The sequence below is a fragment of the Malaclemys terrapin genome, chromosome 3 (genome assembly GCF_027887155.1).
Source record: "Malaclemys terrapin pileata isolate rMalTer1 chromosome 3, rMalTer1.hap1, whole genome shotgun sequence".
In the NCBI taxonomy this organism is placed as follows: Eukaryota; Metazoa; Chordata; order Testudines; family Emydidae; genus Malaclemys; species Malaclemys terrapin.
Window position 1 is genome coordinate 91981440 of NC_071507.1, and position 16312 is coordinate 91997751.

At 38.5% G+C, this 16312-nt stretch overlaps 1 protein-coding gene across 10 annotated transcripts in view; it reads right to left on the reverse strand.

Annotated features, from left to right (window-relative positions):
- The window catches only part of ARID1B (AT-rich interaction domain 1B), a 402274-nt gene that overhangs the window by 171337 nt on the left and 214625 nt on the right, over window positions 1-16312 (reverse strand). For 7 of the 10 annotated variants that reach the window (XM_054022819.1, XM_054022821.1, XM_054022818.1 and 4 more), the window contains one exon: window positions 13491-13532. The exons of the other annotated variants lie outside the window; for them this stretch is intronic. In XM_054022819.1, coding sequence (XP_053878794.1) covers window positions 13491-13532 — 42 coding nt within the window. The remainder of the gene's footprint in view (window positions 1-13490; window positions 13533-16312) is intronic. 10 annotated transcript variants of the gene reach the window in all.

Sequence of the window (16312 nt, forward strand, 5' to 3'; positions counted from 1 at the left end):
AAAAAAATCCATCTTAAATCAACCAACCCTTTATACCTATCAGACTACACCACACTGTATCACACCATAGCAGTACATTCACACAATTCTAGTGGAGGCTGGGGAAGGCCAGAGGGGAAGGTCAGCATTTCCTTTACAAACTCCTATTTTTAGTTGTTTATAAGTAAGCTTATAGATTCACTCCAAGCTGAAACTGGGCATACTCTCAACTCCAGCACTGAAGTGAATTACTTTCCATGGAATTTCAAACATTAGTTAAAAACTATTTTAATATTGCACATCTGCAAAATAGCATATTTTAAACATTTTATATGTTGACAGCATTTAAAAAATCCTCTAAGATTAATTTGAAGTTTAAAATACAGTAAATTTAATTAAGGGCCAGATTCTGCCATTTTTACACTGAATATCATCTTACTCCACAAGAGATACTACATGCCTACACCTAACTGCTACACCTGCACCACTCTAGCGCTTCAGTGAAGACGCTACCTACACCGACAGAAGGGGACATATTTCACCTCCCCAAGAAGCAGTATCTAGGACATCAAGAAAATTCTCCCGTCAACATAGCGCTGTCTACACCGAGGATTAGGTTGGTTTAATGGCATCACTCAGGGGTGTAGGTTTTCACACCCTGAGTAATGTAGTTATACCAAACTAATTTCCTTGCATAGACAGCACTTTTTATTTTACCACAATGGCGTAGTGAGTGAGGATTTCAGAATCTGGCCCTAAGCAATTAGCCCTTAAAATAGTATAATTTTTCTTATATCGCCTATGTCTGTGCACCTATCTGTGTATTTTGGGTAGGAGAGAACAACCAATAGATATGTTGGCTTGCATGTGCCTACTGAGCATTTAGAGTCACCATTTTTCAGAAGGATTTTTAGTGTGCATTTTTAACACAAACTATGCATCTACTGAATATCTATTTTCACAATAACATGGATAGGCTCTAAACAGTAGCAGTTTCTATAAAGTGAGGGATTCTTCTTAACACATGAAGTAAATTATCTAAGTACAGAGGGGTGGGATAAGATTGGAATTTCAGACTGATATTGAAATTTCCTCTGTGGGTTTACAGCAGACTCAGTATTTTATACTTTTTGGTTCTATCTAGTATTCCAACCACTGTAACATACCACACAAAACTGTATACCGCAGTGTATCATCCAACAGAGTATGTAGGCCACTTTGAATTTTTATATATATGTACACCTACGTACGAAAAATGATCCCATTAGCTTCCTCTTGCCCACTGTATCAAGTTTAAACTTCTAGTTTTTACCTTCAACACCCAGGCTACAGGCAGAATCTCATTGTATCATGCTCCCCTTAGCCCGCTTCACTCTGTCAGTGATGACAGCTTCATTGCCTCCTTAATTTCCTTCTCCCACTCCTATCTTCATTCATTCTTCCATGCTGCTCCTGATCCAGGGAATGACCTCCCAATCCCAGCATGCTTTCAAATCCCTCCTTAAAGCCCCCTTTCTGCAAGGCCAACTATAGAAAAAATATTTTTAAAAACCAAAAAAGCTTTATCTAAAGTAACTCTTTCCTTTCGGTTCTTTTGTGCTCTTTGGAGCAATGTCTTGATATCTTTCTCCGGCACAGCAGCAAGCACATTATCACAACTTCACAAACACACATACATACATTTACAATATGTAAAGTTGTTGCTTGTAAGCATATGTTATGTACTATAGCAAACAAACCATTCACCCATTATGAAACCTAGTTCTACAGGAGCAGTTTAATTTTTTTCTCCCTAAACAGCAGTTGGAACATTTCTCATATCAATGAAATACTGAATTTTTGAAATACACACGTATTCTAGCTCTCTCTCTTTCATAGGCATGTTTTCTAAGGTACCACTCTATCAATGGACAACCTTTACACAAGGATTAAAGACATACAGATTATATTGTTTACATTATAATGTAACCAGCATGTCTGCTATGATACTCAAGACATTACCTGAGTGAGTTCACAAGGACTTCAAATAGGAGATTCAGCTAGGTCTTGATACAGAAAAATGCAGCAAGTGGGATGGAAAGAGAAAGACACACATGCAAAACTTCCACCTACCTATAAATACAGTGCTGAGTTTTGTTTTTCAAATTCCAATATTACCTAAGGCAGTTTTCACTATAGTAGCCTCTGGACTTCCAGCTTTCTGCTTGAGGTAGCATCGCAGATATCGTAGTAAAACCATGCAATGAATAGTTGAACAGTCCAATATGTTTTATAAATTGACAAATACTGGCTCTTGTATACTGAACTCATCATACTGGACAGTTTTAAACATCAAAACAATATGAAAATCACATCAAAACAATCTCTGATTTTGGTCACTCATTAAATAAAGAGAAAACCATCAAAATAAAGAATTTTTGTTTTTTTTTAATCTGGTAGAATTAACTGTTCATAAGGAAAATTTAATTTAAGAAGCTAAGGAACTGACTTGCTAATAACAAGACATCCCAATGCAACTCTACCCCAATAAAATTCTCCATTCAAATCCCAATTCAGAAGATAAATACAAAATCCTTGTTTTACAAGAACCACCTCATATCAAATGAGCAATGCAGTAAGGAAAACTGCAGAACTGTAGAAGGTCATTTTTGCAATAGGGATGTACTATTAATATTATTAAACAATCATTTTATTATTGTTGTTTTTCATCTTTGAAGTTCAGCATGCCACGTCAGCAATACTTTAGAAAAAGGTTCTCTAATGTCACACAAAGCTAAGCCACTGCACACCTGACTCAAGTCAGAAAACGGCAAACTGAAAATCCTAAATCATGCCTGCCGACCTAAAAAAGGTTTTCACGTCGCTCTTTGCAATCTGCATTTTTCAAGCTGTACACCCCACTTTTACTATCTTATCCTGAAGTGTCTGTTTTGTTTAAAAGAAACCCAACAGAACAAAAATACTTATAAGTGATAGAAACATACATGTACTTCTTCTCATTGTCTATTTACACCCTGTAATACATGTATGTTTCTGTCACTTATAAGTATTTTTGTTCTGTTGGGTTTCTTTTAAACAAAACAAATTATGCCAGTTGAAAAAAAAATTCCTAAATCCTAAGATTAATGGGAAACTGCTTTCTGTAACAAGGTGGGGTGTGTTGCCTCAGTCAGCAGCTCTGGACACATCAGTTATGCAATCCAGTACAATTTACAGAAGAAAAAAAAATCTGGTCTAACCTGCTCTACTCCAGACAGGGCCTACTTTACAAACACACTGTTCTCTCTCCACACAACACATAGACTACCTGCCTCAACATTTATTTAAAAATTCCAGGTATTTAAAAGGCAAACATTATGCTCCAATTGTAAAATGGGTTCAATATAAATACGATACTCACCAAGAGTGCAAAAAAAAAAAAAAAATCAACATGAATCAAATGTAAATCAAATGGACTACACAGAATTGTAACTGACGCACAGTATCATAGGTAAATTGTATTGGTTATATTTTAACAGCCTGTAGTTCAGCTACAAATAAGGGCACTATTAACAGAACACTGAATGTAAACAACTAGTTTGGAAACAAGAGACTGTAAAACATATGAGGTCGCATAGATTACAAATATGGTACAGAGGCAAATGACAGTAAAAGCAGTGAGTATGGGTATATGCTTTCTTTTGTCATAACTCTTTTATGATTGGATTGTGGTGGCCTACATGTCACCCTGGACAGATGTCTCCATCACAAAAAAAAAAAAAATTAGACGTTGCATCTTTCCAGCGTCTCATCAGAGAGCTGAACTTCCCTCTAACCCTTGAGATGTTCTATTCAAGTCAAGATTGAGGCACATCAGTAAAGCAATGTGGGGAAGCATAAACTGCTCCCTTTGATGTAACTGTTATATGGATAAAAGATTTCAGTAGCCAGTGCTGTTCACCTGGCAACTTTTACCAGCACTAAAAATTAAATATAAACAAAAACAGTTATAAAACAACCAGAAAAGAAAAAAAAAAATTTACCAAGCACTATTTACTATAGATGATATCTTAGCAATGTCCAGACAATTGTCTTGAACTGAAGACACAACAGGTATTTTATTTATGAAAACTACATGCCAAATTCTGTCCCCAAATAATCCCAAAGTCAGTGGGAGTTGTACACATGTATTGGAGAGCAAAATTTGGTACTATTTCTATGTTAAAGGAAAGAGCAAATTCTACAATATTAGAGGTGGAGATAGGTAGTGTATATTTGCTTGTTTATGCAGGGGCATAGTTCTTCTATTGTGTATGGCTATGTAACGGAGATACAGCATGGTCTAAGGAATTAAGGAAAAGGCTGGTAGTTTAGGACCCTTTAGTGCTAATACCCTCTCTGTGAATGACTTGCTTTGTGGCACTAGGCCAATCACTTTGAGGGGAATTTTCAAAGATATTGAGATGGGCATGCAGTTGCTCAGCTTTGCCCAGACTGGTTTTCTGTAAGGTGTTCAAAGCTTATTATGGGCAGAGCTGTGTTTTTTAAAATATAAATTACCATTTCCCCATGCAGATTGCCTAGCTGTAGCAGAAAGTCACTGATAACTATCGTCCTGTCTGGGCTAGGATCAAATGATCAAGCATTTCAGACCTCACACAGAGCATAAGGACTATACATATAAGCATGGGCAGCTAAGGCCTGGTCCCCACTAAGTCCCCACTTCGGACTAAGGTACGCAAATTCAGCTACGTTAATAACGTAGCTGAATTCGAAGTACCTTAGTCCGAACTTACCGCGGGTCCAGACGCGGCACGGAGGCTCCCCCGTCGATGCCGCGTACTCCTCTCGCCGAGCTGGAGTACCGGCGTCAAGGGCGAGCACTTCCGGGATCGATCCCAGAACATCAATTGCCTGCCGCCGGACCCTCCGGTAAGTGAAGACGTACCTTTAGGCAACAATCACCTGCTCTGGTAAGCGGTCTCTTAGGGCAAAGAAAAGTAGGATGCCCACCTGTGCCATGTGAGAATGGCTATGCTCTGCCCGGCCTTGCTGAACCCTCACTCAAAAGGACATCATGGTTCCTCCCTGAACTCCCATCTAACCATTTTTGGGACTGTCACCCAGAAGCATAATATGGTGAACACCAACAAGTTTTGATTACAAAGATCGAGGCGGGAAGAATCAACTCTCAGTGTCCTGTTTAGCTGTTCTGTACAGAGCCTTATTTTTTCCCCTTTTTGATCCAGCCCAACCATTTCCCCCATCTTCCTTATCATCTGGTGGAATTCTGTGGGGCTCTACAAATCATCTGGTAGAAGGGGGACAACTATTGAGTGCTAGAGGACTACAAGGAAGTAGTGCACTTCCTCAGAGCTGATTTTAGTGGGGACTGAGAAGGGGGCCAATATTCTTTCTTCACTAATGTCTCTGCTCTGTTTTACCTCTTCCATACTCCACGTCACTGGAGATGCTTCTCCAGGGGCCTTAACATCCAGCATACCCTGGATTACAATCAGTGTTTTGCTGAGAGGAAAGCCTATATAACAAAATCCTGATTTTCCACGATGAAATCCTGGAATTTAGCAAAAATAAAAAATAAAGCAATTGCTTTCAGTTATTCCTGTGTCCTGAGAGAGTGCTCGGGGAAAATGCGCTGGAGAGAGGGCTAAACTGAGACTACCCAATTATTTTCTCTCATGTATTCTTGAGCCTGTCCTAAATTATGTGGGAAGGTTGGGAGTGATGGAGAGAAGACCCAGCAAGAGATGTGTCAACTTTCAGCTTTGTGGTTAGTCACAGCTATCTCAGAAATACTTTGTGCACCTTTTGGGGCCTCTGAGCAGTTTTGAAAATCTCACAAGAGCGCCTTATAATCAAACCTCATCCCATTCCCCACTCTTAGGGCAAGGACCTTCAGGGGACTTGAGTGATACTAAAACATGGTGTTGAAAATGCTGAAAATGCTCGGGGGGCGGGGTGAGGGGAGAGGCAAAAAAAATCCTTTTAGCCACCACAACGGTCATTTTCAGTCATGCACACTTTTGAACATTTTGGCCTTAATCTGTCTCAGTTTCCCCATCTGTAAAATTAGGATGATAGTACTCACTTACCTAACCCACAAGAAAATTGTGAGGATTATTTGGACAGTGTTTTGAAAATATAAAGTGCTAAGAACTATTATTATTGTAGATATTTTTCAACTACAGTTTAGAAAATGAAAGAAAACATATATTTATGTCCGCTAGTTCAAGGCAGGCAACTTACCTGGGCACGAAAGTCTTAGTGATATATTTATTGCAACTATATTGAAAATGTATATATCTATAAACTTCATATTTGTCACATGTCAAGGACTCAAATAAAATTACTAATTTAGAATAAGTATAATTCAGATTCTATCCTCAGTAAGATCTGTGTAATTCGACTGAAGTCAGTGGAGGGTAATGTGACCATCTATCAATTCTAAATTAGACTGAGCCCACCCGTCTTTTTCACAATCCCCAGATTCCTAAAAAAAATCACGGTTACAAAAATGTAACTGGGAGCACATTTCCCCATATTTTTCTACATACAAACACACATACATCTGTGCTTTGAAAATGCAAGAGTTACTAGTAACCAGCAGATGGCAGAAGCAGAGGCTGCTTAGAGGCCTCAACAAAAGAAAGCTATCTTAAGCAAGACAGAATTATTAACAGCTACTTTTCCTTCTTCTTACATTGCTCTTTTCTGCCTTCTTTCCAAGAAATATTTACTTTTTTTGCCCATCAACTTACTACACTTTTTAAAATCTTGATGATACACTTATAATATTCTCAAATGTCATTCCTGCTCCGTCTCATATCTCTGGACTTCTCTAATATGAATGTTGCTACAACACCACATATCTTTCTGGATCCTCCATTCATGACAGGAATAATTCATAGCTGGCCACTGAAAATACTCTCCTTGGTATCCCATACATCAGATCAGGTAGCTGCAGTCTAAAATTCACTGTCCATCTAAATTCCCCCCGGGGAGTTGAACTCATGGTATCTGAGACTACAAAAGGGAATGTGCTATAGAAGATGCATTGTGACATGCTGTGCTATTGCAATAACACAGTATGTGCAGGGTGGAGGAGGAAGAAGGAAACTATGTAAACTGGAGTAAAAATAGCATATTGGGGTGAAAAAGTTATGGCCCCCCTTAGTGTAATGGTCGAAAAGATTAGCTTATACACTTCACTGGGTTCTTGCAAAACTGGATACCTTATGTCAAAAAATGAGAGTATTAAAAAATCTGCATGTTAGCAGCATATTTAAAAAGAGTTACATATAGTATCTCTTAATCCTTGCAGTTACTAAATTATGAAGATGAGGTCATCCGTTTATGCTATGTCACTAAACCATAAGATTGGCTGGTTCCATCACCAATGACGAAAGCTCCACTGCACTGACACAGAAATGTCAGCTGTATTACATTTCTTTAACAGAACCATCTCTCTATTCTGCTGAAGTCTAGATCAAAAGCAAACGACTTCTCCCATGTTTTTCTTCTAATAAGAGAAAATGTAAAATCAGTTCCACGATGAATGTGTTAATTGGAAACAAAACAGCTCCATTCCCCCTCCAGAGCTGAACAGGTGGAGCTACCTCCTACTTCATAGCCGCTTGGGAGGCAGTTGCATAGCTCTACCTCTGAACATTAGGAAACATTCCGCTTACAGAGTCTGACACGCTTCTTCTTCCCTTGTTGTTGTTTTTAAATGACACCTGCAAATCACTAATCCAGTTACCATTTATTTCATATGTCAAATTATAATCCTAACTTAATGTCATACAAAGCAACATAATAGGAATGATTAAGCCAATTATATCACAATACATCTTAAAACTACTCACAATGGCAGGATTAGAGCTCAAAACCAAAGCAGAGAGCCCCAGTTCTTGATGGAGCTCCCCCACTGCACAAGTATAAGTGTCTCTTTTCCTGTTGCACAAAGTTGTGTGCCTCCTGACATGTAGATGCTGGACTGTCATTAACAAACTTATTTAAATTAATGCTGCATTAAACTAGAATCACTGCATCTCAGCATTAGCTAGAGTAGGCAGGCTGTGTGGCTGCCTCTTCAAATAGTACTAATGGCACTTCGCAGGCTGAGACATGTGAAAGAGGTGATCTCACCCTTCTCCTCTAAGACACTGAGTACATAGTCTTTTACTCTATATTATTTGGGTCAGTTTGCTGTTGATATTGAAGGCTCCAGCAAGAGAGAAGGAAAGAAGAGAGCAGGAACTGAGCGAAGATAGGGTCTTCTAAAGCATCAATATCAAATTCATTTTAGGGAGCGGGCTGAATTCCATTTGTAACTATGGTGAGTGAGCCACGTTAGAAATTACCCACAATCCACAGTGGAACTCTCACTGATATCAATTGGAGGTTTGTACAAAAATCAAAGGTAGAATATGGCCCTTATGTAGTAAGTAACTAACCTTTTAAACTAAGATCTTTGACTGTCCTACTGAAAATTTGGTACCTAAATCCCTTAGGAGGCTTTGAAAATCTCAGCCTTAGTTATTATTTGGTCACTGTCTTACTGTCAAATTTAGCATCATTCAATATGGTTATCTTTTAGGACTCCCGCTATTTCTGCCCTCTATTTCTATTCCTTCCCCTTCCTCCTCTGTCTGTGCTCTCCCTTTCCTGTCTTTTTATCTCTCTGACTTTTTCCCCCTTTGCTATTCCTTTCCTGCAGCAACTTCCAGTTTCATTCCAGGTGGTCCTTATTTCCACTTGCTGAAATGCATTTCCCCATCGTATCTACTAAAATCCTGAGAAATGCAATAGTTACTGCTGGTATTTAAAGTGCTGTCATTGGGGTACAACAAGATTAATGGAAGGGGGGGGAGCATATACCTCTTAGAGCTGTTGTTTTGAGTTGTCTGTAGACTCAGGCAGCTATCACTGTATCAGTTTACCCTCACTCCACATTTGAAAGCTTTTCTTGGCAACTATGAAAAACGTAGGGTTTTTTTGTTGTTTGTTTAATAAATGAAAGTTTAGATTCTACCGAATCTGAATGTACTATACAGAACACAGCATGCACAGTATACAGCATGTAGACTGCGTGTGTGACACCATTATTCTAAAATCTTGAAGCCATTCTCACAAAGGCCTCTCTCTTGACAATAATAACTTTCTGACTCATGCACCCTGAAGGGGCCAGGGCATCTGTGGACACATTGACTGGCACATCCTCTCAGCAGACTCCCAAACCCTAGTTGCAACCTAAATCTATTGCCCTGAGAGAAAAGTGAAGAAGATAATGATTACCCTCCTTTGGGAATAGTTTAAATAGCACCCTAACACACACACACACGGAAGCCAGGATGGTGGAGGGAGGACTAATACCTTTTTAATAGGTAGCAGGTTTAAAAGAAATAAAAGGAAGTATTTCTTCACACAACACACAGTCAACCTGGGAACCCGTTGCCAGGGGATGTTGTGAAGGCCAGGACTATAACAGGGTTCAAAAAAGAATTAGGTAAGTTCATGTAGGATAGGTCCATCAATGGCTATTAGCCAGGATGGGCAGGGATGCAGCTCCTTGCTCTGAGTGTCCCTAACCTCTGTTTTCCAGAAGCTGGGAGTGGACGACAGAGGTTGAATCACTCAATGATTGCCTGTTCTGTTCGTTCCCCCTGAAGCACCTGGCATTGGCCACTGTTGGAAGACAGATCCTGGGCTTGATAGACCATTGGTCTGACCCTATAAGGCTGTTCTTATATGCCAGCCATGGTCAAACTGTCCCAGAGCACCTACAGAATAAATGGTCATGCATTGTTGACCCACTGTTTTCCCACTCCCTCCTAGTACATGAACATGCATGCACACAAATGCCATGCTAAATCCTGAAATACTAAAGTTAATCAAAAGCTATCCCAAATAGTTATAAAGAAGAAACTAAACTAAACCACATACCACACCTACAAGTTCAGAAGCTGCAGTTGCATCACATTGAGTTGTTTCCTCCATTCTACAAAACTGCTGGCACATACAGCTGACTGTTTTTGTTTTCTACCAGCCACTCAGAGGAGAGGTTTAAAGAGCATGTTATAAAGCTTGGGGTCTCTTTCCATCTAACCAGCAAACCCCAACTATTTTTTAAAACCCCCCAACGGGGTTCTCCCGTTGGCATAGCTAATCCACCTCCCCGAGAGGCAGGAACTAGGTTGATAGAAGAATTCTAGTGTCGACCTAGCGCAGTCTACACAGGGGGCTAGGTCAGCTTAACTATGTCGCTCAGGGGTGTGGATTTTTCACACCCCGAAATGACGTAGCTGGGTCAACTCAACTTTTTAGTCTAGACCAGGCCTCAGAACCAAAAGAAAGAAAACATTTTCTTGGACCTGTCCATTAATATTAACCCTACTGAAAAAACTTTTGATCCTAAAAGGGAAGAGTTCACAGAACTAGAGCATAGCAAAAAAAAAAAAAAAAAAAAAAAAAAGTATACTAAAGGCAAAGTGATATTAAAGGCCTCATTCTAACAGTGCTTTCAATGTGCAAATCTCCCATTAACTTTAATGGGACTTAACACACATCCAACCATGTCTATATGGGAAAAAATGCTCTCTGTCCACCAAAAAAGGCTCTTTTAAAAAATGTTATAAAGCAATGCAGTTAGACATGTAATAATAAAATATTTAAGACAAAATTTTGAAAGTTTATAACTTAATAAGTTGTTCCTTTGCCTCTCTGGAATTTGTTGATAATGTGGACCAAGAGCTATGTTTTAATTTTTTTTTTTTTTGGGGGGGGGGGGAATTTAAAGACATCAATTATTTTTTCCAAAACCATGTGCGGATTTTACACCAAAAATATCCTGAAGATTTCTAAAACATACCTAGCATCATCAAAGACCCAAATGTTTTATGGTTTACTGGGGGAGGGAGAGAGGAGAAATCCACCAACTAACAATGGTCTCACTAGACCTTCACCTGACAGAGCACAAATGTTGTAAAGAAATAGTGTTTTGCTAATTCCCCCAGTATGTGTTTTCTCGGGGAAGTTACACATTCCTAAACATTGCCAGGTTGTGTGTTTACTAAATGGAATAAATAGGCAGAATCAAAAACAAAAGCATATTACTATGAACTCTTTCTTTTAGTAATTTAGTTTTCTCCTTTTTATTCCACCAAATCTAAAGGAAATACAACTATAAAGGCCTTTCAATAACAGTAAGATGAACAGACAAACTTTCAGCAACAGATGCAATGGATGAACCCACACAAAAATACACCAGCACCCCTTGCATCCACAAACACTTATACATGCGAAAGCCTGTTGGTGCCCCCAAATGTGAAGTACTTATTGTATCTGCAGCTGAAAATCCAGTCCCTAGAAAGCCCGATTTAAACCTATAAGGAAATGCGGCCCAAAAATTGGTAATCCAGGCTGATACCATCATGCAAGCTCTGATTTTAAGCCTTTTTATCTAAGTCATCCTCTATCTGCGAGTTAGTCAAATCCACACAAACTGTTTTTCATAACTTAAGAATTACTTTTATTTGCTATTCAGAATCATTGTTGGGAATCTTGAATCTGAAATTGTTTCTCCTCACAAACTGTGCTTATTCTCATTGAGTAAGGGCACACACACAGGTTTGTTAGCATAGTGTTGCTCATTAGTACTGCAGGACATTTATTTTGCATTCAGAAAAAAGGAAGGGGAAGCACTTAGTTTTAAGGGGAAAGAAAACAGTTATGTAGACTTTGGAAACAGGTGTAAGAAAAAATGTTAAGCCAATTAACTGAACATTGAATTCACTAAACTTGAGTGTATCTTTTTTCTCTCTCTCTCCGTGTGTGTGTTTGTGTGTGTGTATATATATATATAGAGAGAGCATACATTCATATAAATAAATAGCCCTTGGTATTTTATATAGATATAGATATAAATATAGATACCAAGGGCTATTCATCTCCCAAACACACACACACACACACACAAAATAGGCCATGGTATTCCTTCTCTAGATACGGACATTCTATTAGTAAAGCTACTTTCTGAGGGAAGAGGAAAAAAAAACCTCTTAGGCTTATAAAATCTCATAGAAAGACCCCACTCATGTCTCTAGTAGGTGATACTAGAAGTGACACTTGTACGGATTCAGACTTATAAAATCCAAAAGATTATGAGAAATCATTAAAATTACTGATGTAAAAAGAAGCTTCAAACTGTGATCTCTATGAAGTTGATTTTAAGACTGAAACCAACCTGCAAGTTAGGCCATAAAACAATAGCATAGCCTTTTCCACAGTGGGTTAGGCTATAAGAGCTATTGCTACAATAATCTTCAGTAATACTTCTGTTTACCCAGCTAGTATGAAGGATTATGGAGATGAGTTCACAAGAGTTGACCCTCCAGGTTTATTAAATATTCAACGAATATTCTGTATGCATGCTGGGTATTAAATAAAAAATGGAAAATGCTGCTGACTACTATATGTTAAATACTTCAAATAATACTGGAGTAGCACTATTTATTTTTTAATAATTTTATCAGCTATCACAACACAAAAACATGCAACAAGGACATAACCATAAGTCTTATTATCATAAATGTTTAGATGCTTTTAAAGTGTTAAAATTTAGGATTTTTTTTTTTTTTTGGTTGGGCTAATTTTGTTTATGGTATTCCTTATAAACTTGCAGAAGTTATTTCATCCTCTCTTGATTGTTTCACTTTGGTAGTAATATCATTGCTATTTTCTCACCTGCAGTGGAATCACAGCATGTGGGTTTTCAGCAGCAGGGGGACTCTTCATTGTCATGATTTACCCTAATGTTCCTAAAATCTCTTCCCCCTCCCTTATCTATTCTCTCTTCTCAGCTAGCTGGCTATAGCCTACACACAATCTGCCTTGCCTAAAATCATCTGCTACTAGCATTCAATTAAGAACTGTGATCAACACCATAAGGTACATCGACCAATAAGCGCTAGGATGCACCCCAACCAGTTTGCAGAATAGCTCTGGAGTGTTCTCTGGAACACGTATCCAGTATGCCATGGATACACTTACAATTGAACACAGGGTGAAACAGCTGTTGAATAAACTGCTTTCTGCTTGGGGTGCATTGTGAATAAGGGCCATGAACAAATGAGTTAACCAACAGATTGCAAATCAGATAATGGCTACCAGTACTTAATTGTTAAGACCTGTGAGTTTCAAATTTATGGAACATGAACAAATCCAGCATTCAGTCAACTGCAATTTTAAAAATCACTAGAACACTACCTTCTGCTTTTCCTCCTTGGCTCCCCTAAATAAAATTTCCCTGAGTAAACGAAAGGAAGTAATACTACCAAACAGCCCCACGTTCCATCCTCAGAGTTTCAGGAATATGGGATACTTGTTGAACTGGTGGATCTGAATCACAGAACTCCCAAATCTCAGGTCGGAAATTACCCTCTTCTGTGACATTGGATCCACCAGTCTAAATTGATGGGACCTATATAACAAAACTGCATCAAACTACACACCTTCAGTCCAAATGCAGCATCCTCCGAGGCCAAGACTTCAACCTGAAATTATAAGGAAAAAGATCATTTCAAATGTAGCCACTATCAGAAACCTTCCCTGAGCACAGCACCAGAATCCAGGCCAAACGAATATCCTGGAAGTGGGGGCCCTTGTGTAGTCTACCACATGGAAACCTAGATAGGGAATTGGCTATGCCAAACTAACAACCAACCACAAAAATCCTCAGAGGAGAAAGAGGGAGCTCCACAATCATTCTTTAAGACCTACACACAAAGTAGGTTACCTGCCTAAGCCATGCCAGGAGGGTAGACCACAATTTTCCAGTGCCACACACTTTACTGTAATACAGCTGGAACCATGTTTTCCCATGGAGGTTGAGTCACAGGAAGAAGTTTCCTGTGAACATTCAGAATCACCCAGCAGTGTAATTATCTGACACAGCAGATCAGAATGATCTAAACTCCTACCCCCCTTCACTCCTCCCCACTAGGACTAATACTCTTGCATCATCACAAAGTGGAAAACCTGCAACTGGAAAGTAGGCAGCATAAAGTCTCACTTATAGACTCCTGTCCTGTCTTGGGCAGAGCAGATTCTTCTGAAACTCTGGAATTGAAAGAATAAGATCTCTCCTGGCAAAGACTGTTTCTGCCTGACTGCAAGATTTGGGAGCTCAAGGGATATAGGCTTGTTAAGTGCCAAAAGTGAAATTACTTATTGGTTGCCTTGCAGCTTACAGGTCTAGGAGTTGGTAACCTATTAATCTGGACTGAGAGAGCTGAGAGAATGGAAAAACAGGCATAGTATCTGATTTTCCATTGAAAATGTCAGCTTCTTGTAAATATTTCACATTTCAGCACTTTTACACTGAGAATCTCAAAATGCTCTTATAAATTCTAATTAATTAAGCCCACAATACCCTTCTGAGCTTGGGAAGTGTCCTCATCCCATTGTACATATAGGAAGAGGAGGCACAGAAAGCTTAAGTGATTTGCCCATGTTCAGGCACCAAGTCAGTAGCAGAGCCAGGAACAGAATTTACAATTCCCACCCTTAGTCCCTGCCTCCTTTAAACACTAGAAAACACTTCCTTCCTTTGATTTACATTTTATTTTAAAATGCTAATACTGCATTATAATTTATACAACTAGTATAACTAGAACTAATGTATCTAATCTACAGTTTAACGTAAAAAAAGGAAAGAAGGATTTCAAGCAAATCAAGAAAAGAAATGAATGGCAAGTTTAAGCCTGGAGCAAATTTTAATGCCTGAGTTATAAACCTCTGAAAAAGACACGTTATAATGGAAAGGCTGACAAACTAACAACAATGGCAGCACTTTAACATATTTGTGTCATGATCTAACAACATATAACCTCTATTAATTCTGTACATAAAAAGGGGAGGGGGAGCTCTAATGGACCCTAGGATGGAGAAGAGAGCATGTGCCACATGCTCTTCAACTATAACCTGTCCAGCTGATTAAGGAATGGCCCTGACAGGCTCCCAAGTGGGATCCTGAGAGGGATGTGAAGCAGAGGGGGAACAGAGTAAGAAAAATCCACATAAATAAAATCAATCTAATAATGATAATTATGAGCTCTTAATACTCAAAGGGCTTTATAAATACTAAATAATCAATTCTGGTGAGATTGCTAAATATCCATAGTACGGTTTGTAGAAACTGACACACAGGGTTAACTGACTTGCCCAAGGCTACATAAGTACTAAGTATTAGATGCAGGATTAGAACTAAGCATCACACTCAGACCCCTACAATTCATATGGCTCAACACTAAAGTGATATATAAAGTATAACCTCTCTCTCTCTTTCCCTCTCCCCTTCTCCTTTAAGGGAAAAAGAGAATGATCTTGATGTCACAGTTTCAAAATATACATTTACAAAACATCAGTTCCAGTTTCACTTTCCCCTACAAACCATGGAATCAAAGATGGCAACAAATTGTGACACCCCAAACAATAAAAGCAAGTTTAAGAAAGTTATACTGTACTTTCTCTTTAAAAATGGAAATATTTCCTATATAAAAGTCTTACAAACACAATTCAAAACCTCAGAATGTAGCTATCACATTGGTTGGAGATTCTAATTACAAACGTTACTGGAATAGCCCTGATAATGTCACTTCTATTTTTCCAGCAAGGATCAAAGAGGCACTGTCAAGCTCTTAGATCTTGGACTTTTAAACCAATTCTGTGATAGAATATTTTATTTCATCTTGAAAACAATCCAATAAAATATCAATCTGAATTCTTTGTTAGTATTGCATTTTTAAAACTCACGCTGTACTCTATTCGGTTTTTTTTTCACCACTTTGTACAAAGATTTATTTAGGATCTATCAGAGATGAGGGACTGCAGACACTGTAGGATAAATTCTGTATAATATTCAAGCAAGATACAGTCATGTGAGATTTCCCCATGCTTCTTTTCTGAAAAAGCATTACAGCCCAGCATGGGAGGAACCCCCCTCTAGTGGGGATGAGAGGGTACTTCAATCACCACACACATTGTTCAGGTAAAAAATTAGTGAATTTCTCTATCTAAGAATCAAGCAAAGGGCACCTCTGTTTGTAACCTTCTAAGAATACATCACCTGCTTTTCACGGAACAAAAAGTGGATAACTGGCAACTAGGCATTAATATTATTACCTCTAGGCAACTAGGCATTAATTAATAGTTATTTGTGAGAGTTAACCATTTGTAATTCTAGTTGATTGTTCTGGTTATTTACAGATTTTAACATATTGCCTTTCTATTTTTTAAAAAAGGGAAAAGCTCGCTGTGAATAATTCAGTACCTC